The sequence below is a fragment of the Aulostomus chinensis genome, chromosome 14, assembly GCF_037954235.1.
Source record: "Aulostomus chinensis isolate RoL2024-O1b breed Wild chromosome 14, RoL_Achi_v1.0, whole genome shotgun sequence".
In the NCBI taxonomy this organism is placed as follows: Eukaryota; Metazoa; Chordata; class Actinopteri; order Syngnathiformes; family Aulostomidae; genus Aulostomus; species Aulostomus chinensis.
This window is the reverse complement of record NC_141333.1, coordinates 1,310,405-1,325,362: the sequence shown is the minus strand read 5'-3', so window position 1 is coordinate 1,325,362 and position 14,958 is coordinate 1,310,405. Positions and strand designations below refer to the sequence as shown.

General features: G+C 48.2%; 1 protein-coding gene across 3 annotated transcripts in view; it reads right to left on the bottom strand.

Moving 5' to 3' along the window:
- The window catches only part of pde4dip (phosphodiesterase 4D interacting protein), a 78,227-nt gene that overhangs the window by 41,759 nt on the left and 21,510 nt on the right, over positions 1–14,958 (bottom strand). For all 3 annotated transcript variants that reach the window (XM_086223231.1, XM_086223229.1, XM_086223230.1), the window contains exon 4: positions 315–425. In XM_086223231.1, coding sequence (XP_086079357.1) covers positions 315–425 — 111 coding nt within the window. The remainder of the gene's footprint in view (positions 1–314; positions 426–14,958) is intronic.

Below are 14,958 nucleotides of genomic sequence, written 5' to 3'. Positions count from 1 at the left end.
GACCACCACAGACCCAAGGACCGACCTGCAGCCCAGAGGACCACCACAGACCCAAGGACCGATCTGCAGCCCAGAGGACTTAGGACCACCACAGACCCAAGGACCAATCTGCAGCCCAGAGGACCGACCTGCAGCCCAGAGGACCACCACAGACCCAAGGACCGACCTGCAGCCCAGAGGACCACCACAGACCCAAGGACCGACCTGCAGCCCAGAGGACCACCACAGACCCAAGGACCGACCTGCAGCCCAGAGGACCGCCACAGACCTGCAGATCGTAAAGTCTGAGCTTCAGATCTATTTCTTGTACTTACCCTCTTGTGCACGTCATCGCTGCTCTCCTCAAACTTCTGCTGGATCTTCTCCTCCAGGAAGTAGATCCGCAACTTCAGGCTGAAGTTCTCCTTCTTCAGGTCGTTCAGGTGCTGCGAGATGGTGCGGTAACCACGGAAAGTACAGTTAGACATGGCAACAAGTGGCTCTTTTGTAGGGGGCACCAGGGCCCCCCATTTAGAAAGACATAATACGTGAAAAGACAGGGTTGGAGAGAGCTGGCCAACGAGTCAACACACTTCAGGTCTCTGCTCTCCAAAAGCAAGTGGTCGTGAGCTGCTCTCAGCTCAGATTGGTGTCTGGAGGGTCACAGGCAGCTGGGGGGAGGGGGGTGAGGGATGTTTCCTTTTTTACCCTTTCAAAGTCATGCCAAGAATGAGGCAGGAGACCCTGCATGTGTTGGTAACAGGCACAAGTGCTGAGCAGAGCCCTGCGAACAGGAAAACTGCACGTAGAAACGCTCTGGCGGCGCCACGCAGGACTGGAGTTCATCTCTGGTCTTGACTCAAATGTCCTTGCTAGTTTTCTCCATATTCAGTCGTCCTCATCCTGGTTCCATTCAGCAAGTATTTAGTCTCCTGAATGGAAAACTGTTGGAGTGTAGTTTTGGTCTTCATGGCGAGGCTTTAAGAGTCTCCTCAGGTTTATGTGACGGCTGATTTTATTGTTGTGGTGACAGGACCAGTAAAACGTCCCTTGACGACTTCAAATTGGCTCAGGTCACCCACTTAGAAACGGATTTAGAGAGAAGTTCTGACTTCTAAGCTAAAATAAATTGAAAACGCCTCTGTTGCTCTCAGCTGTCAGGTAAAGAGTTATGACCCCATCTGACCAGGAGGAGGCGCCGACGCTCCACCTGAGTGTCCCAGCGGAGCTGCAGCTGTCCACGAGGAGAAGAGTGATTCAGCTTATTTAAAGACGCCGGCGCCCTGCGGCCGCGCTGAGGAATGCTGATCTCCCAGTACAGTCCAGTTCAGGAACACGCTTATATTCAGCACATACAAACACATGAGAGGACAACACGCATGTACACGGGAGGAGAACACACACATGGGAATTACAGATGTGAGGGGAACAGGAGACGAACACTCAGTCTGGGATTCAGTTTTTCTTCTAAACTTCTGTTTGTTTGCTACTTTACATCGGACGAACTTCAAAACATTGATGTAAAACAAGCACACGTCTGTTTCTCACATGTCACACGAGCAGCGCTGAGGAAGAGGAAGGGAGTCTTCATTTGTCACCGAATAGATGAAAACATCCTACAGCTGCATGTCATTGTTGCCATCCAACCATTTCCTTGTAAATACGATGATGGATATCAGAGTCTGGGCTGCACGTCTTCGCACAGCAGGGACAGGACGGGTTCTTGGTATCAAATCTGCTCCGTGTCGAGCTGAACATGCCATGTCAAAGCTGTCTGTCACTGATTGCATTTTGGTCTGGAAGCACTTGATTACGCTTGGAAAAAGTGAACTTTCAAAGAGGCTGAGACAAAAATGGGCCAATCAGTTGGGCAGCTCCTCCGTTCACGCAGACGAAGCAGCCAAAAGTTCAAATTCAACAGAAAAAACATCCACTGGGACTCAAGGAGGACCTTAAAGCAGTCCAGAGGTCAAAGGTCACTGCGACAGACACAGAAGTTCTGTGTTTCACTGTATTGAAGTTGAATGCTAACACTGCCACTCAGTCAGCATCGCGACATCTGGTGCACTCTCACCACGGCTGATGACATCAGCAGACTTTTAAGTTTGACAGACTTTGCAACACACAACCATGAACGTCCATCCGAAGTTCCGACCATTGTATTAAATCCAAAAAGATCAATCGAGTGAGTCACAAGTGCATCCTGCGAGCTTCAGACCGCAGCGGCTCATCCTGAGGTCACGCCGAGAGATTTGAGTGAATTAATTACAACACAACTTGCCCCTGAAATGAAATCATGCTAATTCTGCAGGACTTTTCCAGCATCAGATCCGAACCCAGCACTCGAGGAGGAGGACAGAGGCATGAGGAGGTTTTTCCAGCCTCTTCACTTCTCGTTTCTACCGACTGTCCTCAACCTCCAAACCAGTTATTAGAATCAGAGAGCATTAATATCAGCGAGGATCCACGTCCCCATTGTCATTTTTCACTGTCGCTCTCCAAGCTGAGCGTCCATTAGCACATTAGCATGCACCGTCGACTGCTGTTTGGTTGCCATGGCAGCATGGCGGGAGGCAGCCATAACAGAGGGGCTAGAGAGAGGCTCAAAAACCAACTCTACAGGACGACCACTGTAATTGGAATGTGTGCATGTGTATGCGTGCATGCATGTATATGTACTTGTGTGTGTGCGTGTGTGTGCGTGTGTGTGTAAGCTCCAGATTGGCAGAATGTTGGGAGTTTCCCCCCCGTTTACCGGTAACAGGAGCTCCTTGATGCCAGCTCGCTCGACATTTTCCAGCCCTGCTCTCCGGCGGTGCCAAGCCCCTAATAGAATTCTGCAGGGGAATGTCTGATTGTGTTTATTGCGCTGCCACGGTCCACGGTAGACATGGTGGTTTAAAAGTATAATTTGTAAACCTAATTAAATTGTCAAGGGACCAGCTAAAAATATCCCCAGGAGCCAATTAAAATCCTGGACAGAAGGGGGGACTAACGCTCCAAACACACAGCAGAGAAGCCAGACGGAACCGGCACAGACGGACGGAGCGCCGAGCTGACGTAGACTCTCACGCCGACTGAACACAGAACCGGGCTTATTCGCCTGTTTTTGTCGCATTTGCACAACGTTTGTTTGGTATGTGCAGAGCTGGAGCTACGAGGGGGCTAGCCCAGCGTAGCAGACGGACAGGAAGAGGGAGGAAGCAGCTAGCTTAGCTCTGTTTAAGCTTGTTTGTATATTTTTTTAGTTGCCCGGCGACACACACTTGATTCAGGATTCCTCCGTTGACTGATTCATTCGGGCACATTGGAGGACAACAGTCGCAGCAGGATGCAGGCCCAAACTAGCAGGCCGGGGTGGTATCATTAGCGGTTAGCATGCACTTTCCTCCACCTTCATTCTTAAAAACACATAAATGTTGTCCAGATATTCAAATCTATACTCCGGTGGGAATGCTTCCTCGGACTCCTCAACGTTCGCTTGAACATTCATCAGGGAGTCTGGGTTTATGCCTCCAGTTATGTTTATAGATATTTAGGATATCTGATCCAGCTGGGCCAGAATCGGGTCAGCAGTGTAGTATCTGAAGAAAATGACACACAAAGACTCCAAGGAGTCAGTTCATAGATGCACCACTGGATTTGTTCTGTGGGGGGCAGAGGTGAGTGGCGCTTCCATCACCGCGGATCGAAAAGAAGCAGCTGATGTCTACAATGAGGGAGCCGCTGGTGCACAAGTGGCTCTGCTATTATTGGTGAGTTTGACTCAGCGCCCCATTAATCCGACCGCACACACTGGACCCATATAATTGAGGTCCACTGCAAATGTAAAAGAACACTCAGCGCAGCAGATTAAGTTCCACTGCTCTTAAAACAGATGAAGAAGGAGCTCACAAGCTACTGATCTCACACCGTAAATAAAACTGAAGAAAGTTAACAAGTGTCTGAAATAATCACATCAATTACTGTGAGGTTAATTTATTTCCATTTATGATTTGCAGAGAGCAGAAATTTCCTCTGGCACCACGATGATGAACCAACCAGAGAAAACACATCTGACAATATTTACAGGGAGAATTTATCAAGCAGCAAATGCTGAGTCCTGCTGTCTCAACAGAGGAAAGTGCTGAGGGAAGAACGAGCCTCCGCCACACCAACAAATCTTGCAACTGTAAAAAGTGTCGCGTTGAATCTGATCAGAATCTTTCACATCTCTGGTTTTATCGTAGAATTCCCCCTTATGTGATAGAGTAGGTAGTCAGACAGCTGGTTGATGAGGTGAGCCAAGATAACCACACTAGCTTTTGCAGAGTGCCCCTGTATTCTGACTTTTACGGTAAAGTAGGCTGGAGCGCCTCGCAGCTTCACGCCAACAAACTTTCACCCGCAACATGTAAAAAGCTCTAGCATCACCCAGCTGGATCGGTCAGCTAGGGTCAGCTGTAAGCGGGGACCGAAGACCCATGTAGCACGTTTATAGCTAACTGACCTAGCTGCAAAGTGAAGTGGTACTGGGCCCGACCTTGGTGGGGTGGGGCAGAAAAGAACCTTTCCAATGTGGGACCGGATCCATTTACAGTTACAATTTTGCAAAAATTGCCCCCTTTTTTTTCTTTTACAGTGGTCTTGGTGGAGGTCTGTCGACCAGTTGATGGATAATCCCGGTATTCCTAAACCTGGGCCCCACGTTGCCGGTCCTCTTTCAGGTCTAAGATTGATAGGAAGAACCTTTGGAACTGGTCCAAAACTGAGGCAGAACCTGAAGCTGGCAGCAACAGTGTGAGAAGGATGATGGAGGAGGAGTGGAGGCTCCATCTCTCACTTTCTCTTTGGTTTGATCAGATCACTGCCAGATGTGCAGCAGCAGCTGGATGTGACGGAGCAGGCTGGAGCCCAGCACCCCCCCCCCCCCCCCCCCCCGCTCATCGCATATGGAGGGATCCGCTACGTTTGATCGCTTTTCCAGTCCCACTGCCAACTTCATCACAGTGAAACTACAACAAAACAAAAACTCGTCCGGTGTCTAAACACGCAGCCTGTCACTAATGAGCCTGGAGGGGTGAAGCTGACGTGTGGCAGGGGGTCATGGGGCGCTCAGCCCGCTGCAGGGGACACGAACCCTGGCTAGACTCCGTGTTCGGCTGCAGTCGTGTCTGTGTTTCTATGGCTGTTTACTCCGAGAGCTGTTGTTCTGTTGTAAAGATGCCAAGAGGACGAGAAGCGTGAAGCTCAACAGGATCTGGGTGGGTTCGAGGGAGCAGGCCGACTCCTGACGCTCCCTGCCGGAGCTGGAGGTGCAGGACTCGGGTCCTCCTACAGACCTGAGCTGCTTCATTACGGGACGAGTGACGGGAGATTTATGTGAAACCTGAGAGTCTTCTGAATTAAATCACATGAACCAACATTCGAGGAAACATGTTCCGTCTCCATGTTTGTGTTGCGTTGCTCAGAGGAACGTTTCTGCTTTGACTCTGAATTTACACAAATACGACACACTCTGCTTCAGCTGCCGGCTCTGCTTCAGTCCCAGAGGAGAAAGAGTCCCACTACGGATTCAAATCTCTTCACTCACACTAACAGTTGGTTCACTCCTGCCGCCGATGCGTCACTCACAGACCGCGTCTTTAGGAACAGGAAGATGTGGCAGTCTTGCAACTTTCTGCATCAATTTATTATGCAGATGAAGTTTTTGTACATGATGATACACATAGCACAGAAGACCCAAACAATATACAAGAGCCGGAGGAGAACCAACTTCCTGATGGCTGTATTCCCACATCCTGGACACATACGTCCCCGTTTCCTCGCAAGGCCTCGGTTCCCCAATCACACACGGGGTCATCGACTATTTCCCCCTGGACAACAAGTTAGCGACATGCTATGATGTACAGAAACTGAGGAGATGGAAGACAAAAAGAAGTTTTCAAGCAGTTGTGGACAGATGAATCTTTGAGAAACGTTTCCATGGCGATATATTTTATTGTTAACGTCAAACTCTGACAGATCATCGGCCAGCGAGTCTCTTCATCTTCGCTCATCATCAGTGAAGAGAAAGCAGCAAAGACGACTGATGGACTTCTTCAGATGTTCTGCAAATGGAGAACAATGCTACTTCTTGCACAGCCACGATGTTTCCAAGATGTAAAATGATCTAAAAATGAGAGTTTCAACTTGTTTTCTGGTGATTATATTAACGTTGGAAAATATCGGCTCAATGGGCTGTATAATGTCGGCGCATCGGCTATCAGCAAGGAATCCAATGTCCCGACAAGCGTGAGGAAGCTGGAATAGCGGCAGTTAAACGCAGTAAATCCGCTCCTCCCACTCTGGTGTCACGCCGCGCGTTAGCCGCTGCTGTCAGGCAGAAACCCTGAAGCTGAATTCTTCTACAGATCCTGTCAGTGCTGCGTTTGGTCTCCCAGGGGCGTACCAATGACCCGAGGTTAGAGAACCAGGCCTGTGACCAGATGGTGGACTGATCCGATCCGATCAGAGGAACATAACGGACAAGCAATCAGCGCTAAAACGTGATACTTGACGGAGTGCGGAGGTCCACTATCCAGCTGTCTCTGACATTAAAACACATAAAGAATCATAGAAAATCTGAGCATCTGAGTAATGAGTCTTAGCTGGACTCATGTGGCTTTGCAGTGGAAACCTCAGTTTTCTATTCTGGAGAAAACAGTCTCAGGCTAAAAGGTTACAGCTACCAGAGCGTGCTTTTTCACTTTCAACCACAACTGATGTCATGTATTTTGTAGAGAGCAGAGAGTCATAAATACTGTATCCGATGCAGGGCAGCCTGGGTCATGTATCCCCTGCTGCATGACTGAAAGGCCCTCTGTGGCTAATCAAGACGAGGGCCCATCCATCGCTGCAGAGATCACACGGTGCATCGACAGCAGACGCGGAGATCCCTGCCAGGTGGAACCCACGCTGTTCCCAACCGGACTGTTTTACTGGACGGGTTATTTTAAAAGTCTGGACCTACAGAAGGGAGCTGATTTGATCAGGATCAGATGTTCCAGCACCACATCCCCTTCCTGACCCGGGCTGTCTGAGATACCTGACCCCCGGAAGTGAGTGCAGGCTGTGACGGATGGCTTGGAGCCCGGCGCTCGGGTCGATGATGCAGCTGATACTCCCACAGAGGGAGGAAGGAGAGAGGACCGGCGGCTCCTGAGGCTGCAGCTGCTGATGGAGCCGGACCGGATCGGCCGCCAAACAAAGAAGCTCGTCGGGTCGACGCAGACGGACGGACAGGTAAGAGTGTTCACGGTAGCAGAATGAAGGGATTTCTTGCATTTACAGTCGTCCATCTTCTTCTGGCCTGCTGATGTCACAGCCCCGTACTAATGACGCCGCCGCAATGAAGGCGAGATGCAGAAACGCCTGAAATCTGAGCCAACAGAGCGTTTTCCTGGACGCTGATCTGAGACGGTCCTTCATTCCTCCATCCCTTCATTCAGAGGTGTGAGTGCTGCGAGTCAGCCGCACAGGAAATTACCTCATGCAGGCGTTGAGGGGATGGGGGATCAATGCGGAGATAAAAGGGTTCTGAAGGGGGGGCGTGGGTTGGAGGGTAAGAACCAGAGCTGAGATCAAGCAGCTTGGAAACACCATCAGTCCAGCAAGTTGCACAACAGCAATGAAGGAACTGTTTTGATAATCAATTAGTTATTCAAACCAGGTTTCCCCAGATTGGCCCGTTCAGGACCTCTGAAATGAAGGTGACCTTTGACGCGACCCTGAGTCCCAGCTGGGGCCCGATCATCAGCTAACATGAAATTTAATTGACAGTTTTAAGAATCATACGAGCCAAAAGAGGTATGAAGTGTTTGTTTCCAAGTGCTTATCAGCTGGACAATTAAGACCAACACACAAACACACACACACACATACGCACACAGTTTAACACCCTTTGATACTGGGGGACCTTCAGAAACTGGTCCACAGCCCAGTGACGCAGCTGAGCAACTGGTTTGTTACTGGATGCTGTGCTTTCAGAACGAATCAGAACCAACGGTTCTAAATTACTTTCAAAAGGTGTGTTTAGAGGTAGTTCACCTGTGTTGGGGGGGGGGGGTGCTTGTGTGGTTCAGACCAATCAGGGGGTGTGGTTTTGGTGTGATGACATCATTGTAAACAATGATGGCAGCTCCTGAGGAGGTTAGTGAAGATGCTGCTGTACGCTGTTTAGCTCTTCCGCGTCTTCGTGAGATCATTGATCTGATTGGTTGACTGTGACGGATGCTGACAGACAGTTGGTCCATCCAGTCACCTGCTGAGTAGTCCTTCAGTTTGATTGCAAAGAAAATTCATGACAAAAATTACTTGAACCACAAGAACAGCAGATGAGAATCTCATAACTGGGAATGCACATAAAAAATCCATCCAGATGAAGGTTCTGAGCTGGTCTTGTTCCTGGAAAGAGACTCGGAGTCACCGGACATCTGTGGATTTTCACCTCACTTATGGCGAACAGGAAATGAGGAGCTCTTTGCTACAAAGTCACCACGTCGAAACTCTTCCATTGACTGGAAAAACCTCATATCTTCAGATCAGTCAGGAAACCATCCTGCTGCTATGCCGCTACACTGCCGCTATGCTGCCGCTACACTGCCGCTTTGCTGCAACACCACGGCTACGCTAACCTCCCACAAACCAACTCAAGCTAGGAACTGCTGCCAGAACTAATCAGGAGACATCAACAGAAACCTACTGAGCTCAGACAAAAACAAATTATCCACCATACACACACACACACACACACAGACGTTGCTAGCTGAAAACAACCACAATGACGATTCATTTATCTCCAGGTCAACACAAAGTCATTAGGGGAACATCTCCTGAGCAGAAACTAATGCGGTCTCTCCAGCGTCTGCAGCGAGGCCAAACATGAACTTTCCATCAGCGGGTAAGCAACGATAAACACGCCGCGTGTAATCACAAAAGCATGTACTTGGTGTTAGAGTCGGGGCAGAGCTTTAGCAGCCAACGTGCCCATGTTCCCATGGTCGTACTTCAGAGGGAGAAGAGGCCTGCGTCTCATTTCTCTGTGTTTATGGCAGATCTAAATTATGGTATCAAGTTCACCCCAAACTCAGCCGACTGCCAACTGTCATGGCCGACCCTCCCATACGCCACTTTTGTCTCTGGGAAGTAGTGTAACCCAATCTATCCCTGACTTTCTGGCTCTCCGCTCAGAGTCGTTTTTACCGAATGGAGAGAAAAAAAAGACCTTCAGAACAGAATTAGTGGTTGTTTTTTTCTGTTTCTTCCCCACATGGATTGCAGAGGAAACGCCGCCGGCACCGCCACGATTTATGAATGAAGCCCAGCTGACCAACTAAGAAGGACACACACATACACACACACGCATACACACACACGCACACACAGTGATGTGATGACACAGGAAAATGTAAGATATTAGGATACGTCAATTAGTTATAATCAATTGTTATGTCATTTCATTTGCACTTGCAATACACACTTTGCCCTAGAGATGGCGACAGACGCGAGCGTAAGGAAGGGTCAGGATGTTGGAGTGACCTCTGAATTCCTGGCAGGTCCATCAGCGCCGGAGTTTCAAGCCTCTGGAAGTCACTCGAACGTTCAAGCTTTCTTTGCTCAGCATCTTGATGACGGTTGTTCTTTAACTCATGACCTTTTCCACGTGTCCTCAGACATGCCGGGTGTCTTTGCTGGGTAAAGGCGTTTTGCAAGAAAAAAACACCGCACTGTTGTGGTTAATTAAAGTCATGAGAGGAGATGCTGCGTCAGGCTGTGTTTAAATGCTTCAAGAAGATGCTAGAAAACACTCAGCGGCGAGCGACTCTGCCAAGGTGACTTCAAATGTTTAGAAAAATACATTTTTTCAGATCCCAAATTGATGGGGTTCTTCCTGGGCCAGCACCCTCCACCAGGCTCATGAGCTCATGTGTAACCCTGCATTCGAGGTGGAGGGTCCCTGTAAGGCTAAACCACTGGAAATGAAGATCTAGAACATAAAAGTCTTCGTGCTGCAGAACAGAGAAGTGGAGGAACGACCAGAGTGAACGTCCACATGGCTGAACATCGCCACTACAGATGAGAATACAGACGGACATGTGTGTGTGTGTGTGTGTGTGTGTGTGTGTGTCTCTGTTGTATACAGTGGATGTATGCCCTCCTTTTTTGTTGTCTGTGGATGAGAATCAAAGGGACGTGGAGCAGAGCCCGAGGGCCGCCACGCTGCACTGAACCATCAGTTGGCAGGATGAGGAGCGTTTGTATAATGAGACAAAGAAGCAGTTGGTTGGCTCTGTGTGTGTGTGTGTGTGTGTGTGTGTGTGGTGGGGGTGGGGTTGAAGGGGGGGGGGCAGTAAGAAATGTGGACTCCAGAGTGGCTGAGGGAGGAATGAGGACGGTGGTGGCGTCGACATTATATCAGACTGACTCTCCTTCACGTGCAGCTCTGGTCAGCTGAACTAGCATTGTTGCTAAGTGCTGCTAGCTTTGCTAGCTGTTCCCACTATTGAAAGTCATCAACAAACTGGCGTTTTCACCATCATCAATGCTGGTTGGGGTTTTTCATGCGCGTGATGTCAGAGAACAACTTCACAATATCAGAGGAGGTTGGACGAACTGTGAGGAGCAGAACCGGGACCACGACTGGAGGAGGTCAGGCCCACACTGACACACAGCCATACTAAAATCATAGCACCAGTCTGTGAGTTGTACAGTGAAATAATCATGAACTAATCAAATGAGCAGTTTTAAAAAGAGGTTATTTAAATGAGGAATTTATAAAAGAAGTTGAAAATATCAGTCAAGATCTTTTACATGGAGTCTCTGCTTCCAGATTCACCAAAGTGCTTTACCAGCTACAACCTGACGAAAGACCCCAAAACAAGAAAAACTGCTTTAGATGCTAACAGACTCACAGAATCCCAGAGGAGAAAATAAAAGGAACATACGAATGCAATAAGGCAAACAATAACAACATGGTTAAACTATAATTGGTACAAAAATAGACAAATGAGAACAGAACAACGAGTGAAATACAGGAAATGCGCTTTTGCAGCAGCAACGAGTGAGTTTGCTTCAGTCCTCGTTCTGTCTGACTCTAAACGGTTAGATGTGAGATGCGATAAAGTTCTGGAAGCCAGAAGATGATCCGGTTCTGATCAGAGGAACAGAACATGTGTCATCTGGAGGCTGTTTGTTAGAGTGCTGCTTTTAATTGTGTGTGTGTGTGTGTGTGTGTGTGTGTGTGTGTCTGATAGCTACAACCCTAAAACAAATTAAAAACACAACTAGAAATGTACTCTAAAACCATCATACATGATTGCTGGGTGCAGTATTACTTTAAACTATCTAATAAAAGTATTTACATGTGTAAACCATGTTAAAAGCAGAGGTGGTAAAACGCATTCAGTACTCAAGTAGAAGTACAGATACACGTCAAAACAACAGTAAAGGTGAGAGTACAGATTCAACCTATTTACTCCGGTGAAAGTAAAGAGGAAAAGACTCAAATGTACTCAGAAGTACAAAATAAAAAGTACCATGCTTTTCTTTCTTATTGATTTTCCAAGTAAATAAAATTGAATTCCATAAAATAAAGTTTCCAACGTGCAGTGGATCTTCAAGACAACAACGAAGACACAAAGCTCAAGCATACATGACACACACACACACACACACACACACACACACGCTTCAGAAGCTCTGATGATGTGGGGTGAAGATGGAACCCACTTGAACTGATTGTGTTTCAGGTTCTTTCACGGGTTCTTTTTCCTTTCAAAATTCACAGAAACACGTGAATTTCCATGAATGGGAATGTTTGTAACAGTGAGCAATGGAGGACGAGAAGGCTGACGTTCAATCGTGCCACAGCGAGACTGAGTGGCGTGAAATGACCCTCTTATCTGACAGGAAATATTTCGGATCAGAGACGAATGAGAACGACACCAACCAACAGAAACTAAAAATCCTAAATCATCGCGTTCGGGTCTGAAACAAGACGCTTCCCTTGACTGCGTGACTTTGGAATCATCCCTCCAACAAGCAAACCAAAGAGCGGCGAGCTTGAGGAGGAGATAAGTCGACGACGGAGAGACTCGGGACAGCAGACGCCCCGCTCCTCGTGTTCCGGGTTCCTGGGTTCAGATGGAGCGTTTGGATCAGGGGATGCGTTTCCTGCTCCCTCTCCTGAGGTACGACTGAAATACACAACTACGCAAATAAAATCTGATTTTTCCCTTTTGACATTTTCGTTCAAAATGTTTCAAACAAGTCAAAACCACACAGGAAAAGATGGTGGAGCTGCCAGGTGAATTACGCCCAGCCTGGTCCGGCCCGGTCCAGTGCTGCGGCTGCACTTCATTATCTCCACTATACCCTCTCTGACAAATTCAATAAATGTTCATCTGGTTTCAATTAGGCCCTCGTTAGCGGTAATTGGCCTGGTATTTACTAACAGCATTACTCAGCAGCGGCTGGCGTGGGCCGGGCCGGACTGATCCGAGCCAGGCCGCACTCAGCCTTCTGGGTTTGTTAGGTACCTGCCAATCGCCTGTGCCCTGCAGGAACCTTCTATCTCTGAAAGGTCAACTTTCCGCTGCTTGAAAACCCCCTGGACGATTTTCCATTTTCCTTCGTGCTTTTATTTTTTCAAGGCATTAGTCACTCTTTAATAGTTTTGCTTGGTGCCGGGACTCGGTCCACGATCCATCTGTCCCCTGGACCCTGTCCAAACCTCCAGAACACTGCTTTATACTCTAGTTTCCAAAGAACAAAGAACTCCAGGATGAAATGAAGTTAGAGAACATGTCGACTCTTTCAGGGTCAGACGGTTTGTGGGTTCTTCCCAAACTGTTCAGTGTGGATTTCTTTGTCCTCCATGTGCCTCCTAGACATGTTTATGCAACTAATTTGCAAAAGCAAATATGTTTTGTTGGAAATGTAATGATGGCCAGATCAGGTTTTCGAAAGATGATGAGGAAATGTTTCTCATAAACGTATTTGGCTCGCTGCAAAAATGATGATTCTGAGTATCTCAACAAAAAAGTTTGGGAATTAATTTGCCTGACCTTTAAATCCGGGTCTGGACTCGGGTTTTGCTCCGTGAGCTGGTCCAGATATTTGATGACAGACAGTTTTAGTTTGCCTTTTCTACCAGGAGAGTTTCCTGATGATCACCATGAGCTCCGCCTGCGTCCAGACCTCTGAAACCGCCAACTCCACCGAGCTAAGTGAGTCGTCTGGTACTGTGACATAAACCAGCCAGTTCTGAGTTAAAGAACCGCTGATCCGCCAGTTTCTGGGTTAATCAGTCCAGATCCTGGATCAGCACAGGACGCTGCTTTGGCACCCACTTGTCCTTAATGTCCAAGAACAAATATGAAAGTGTTTCTGGTAGAGGAGCACTGTGAGCGCGAGGAAGTCTCGTGTGCTCAAACTGAGCTCGTCGTTTTTCGTGGCGCAGCACAACCGGACCAGACTGTGGTGGCACGACCCGCCTATTTGGGCCAGCAATGTTCTGAACGTGTTGTACATCTTTACAACTATTTACCAAAAGAAGACCTGCCCCATCTCACCACCCAAATCCTCATCAAAACTCCCCATTTCTAGCATGTAGGTTGTTACTAGCTAGCTAGCTTGAGAGTGGAGAATCGTAATTTTGGATCTGGAAGTAGACTTTGGTCTTTGGTGGTGGTTTAAAGACGGACACAGAAATGGAGCTTCGTTATCTTGAAGCATGACAGCTTTGGTCGCCTCACCTCAACCACACATGGGAGTCGGCTGCGTTCATTCGCCGCTGAAGCCTCCTCACATTTTCTACCAAACACACGTCTAATTACATCCATGTGGCACCTGACGAGCTTCTGCCGTTTGGTGGTGGAGGAAACAGAGTTGCGGCTGAACACGTAACGAGTCGCTGACGGACAACATGAGGACACATAGAGGAAAAACAGAAGCATATAGAGAATAAAAGACAAGGCGCTCCTGTTCTTCTTTTTCTCCCTCGCTAGCAATTGTTCCATTTACAGGCTCCTCAATCACAGATAAAGTCTGACGTTCTTTCCAAAACAGCACCTGAATGTCCCAGAGCCCAGCAGAAAACCTCTCACTTCCACCAGCCACTCGAACGCGCTGATTCCAGGAACACTACATGGGAAATAAATGATGACACATGGCTGCATATACATTCCAAGTTAGCATAAATTCTTCCTCCCCTTTTTCTCTGGCAAGTGGGTGAGTTTTCTCTGGTATGTGTGTGTGTGTGTGTGTGTGTGTGTGTGTGTGTGTGTGTGTGTGTGTGTGTGTGTGTATGTGTGTGTGTTGGGGGGGGTTCAGAGGCCTGCTCTGCACATGTCGCTCTTTCACAATATTTTATCGCAACAAAGAACGCGAGAGATTTAAAAGAAGGAGAGAAGGAGGGAAAAATCTGCAGGATGAATCTGTGGGAGAAGAGCGAGGACATGGCTTTGATTACACTCCGATCTGGTCATTACCAGCCCGCAGAGAGGCTCTATAAAACAATAACAAATGGAGTCCATCAGTCCGTCCATCAGTAATAAGCTCCAACAAGCAGCCGGCTGATGGGAAACACACCTTCAACATTCCGCCCAGAGCAGACACAAAGAGAACCTTGTAAATTCTATATTCCATTTCCGCTGCGAATGCTCGGATGGTTTGGACAGGACCGTGTCACAGCGGCCTCACGCACTTCACTCACTTTTATGTGCTTAATGAGCGTGTGGTTCTTCAGGTGTTTCTCCAAAGCTTTCCACAAAAAATCACCCTGGACTGAGGAGAAGTGTCCACTAAAACGTGGCTCGGCTTCTGTGAGCTGCTGGTTCAGTTGGGACAGTTGGTACCAATCCTTGTCCCGACTGCTCGGTCTGCCGCGCTGAGACCGGACATCAGAGCGGCAGACCGCTCCGGACCCGTTGTTCCATCATGTGAAAAACCTCTTGAACC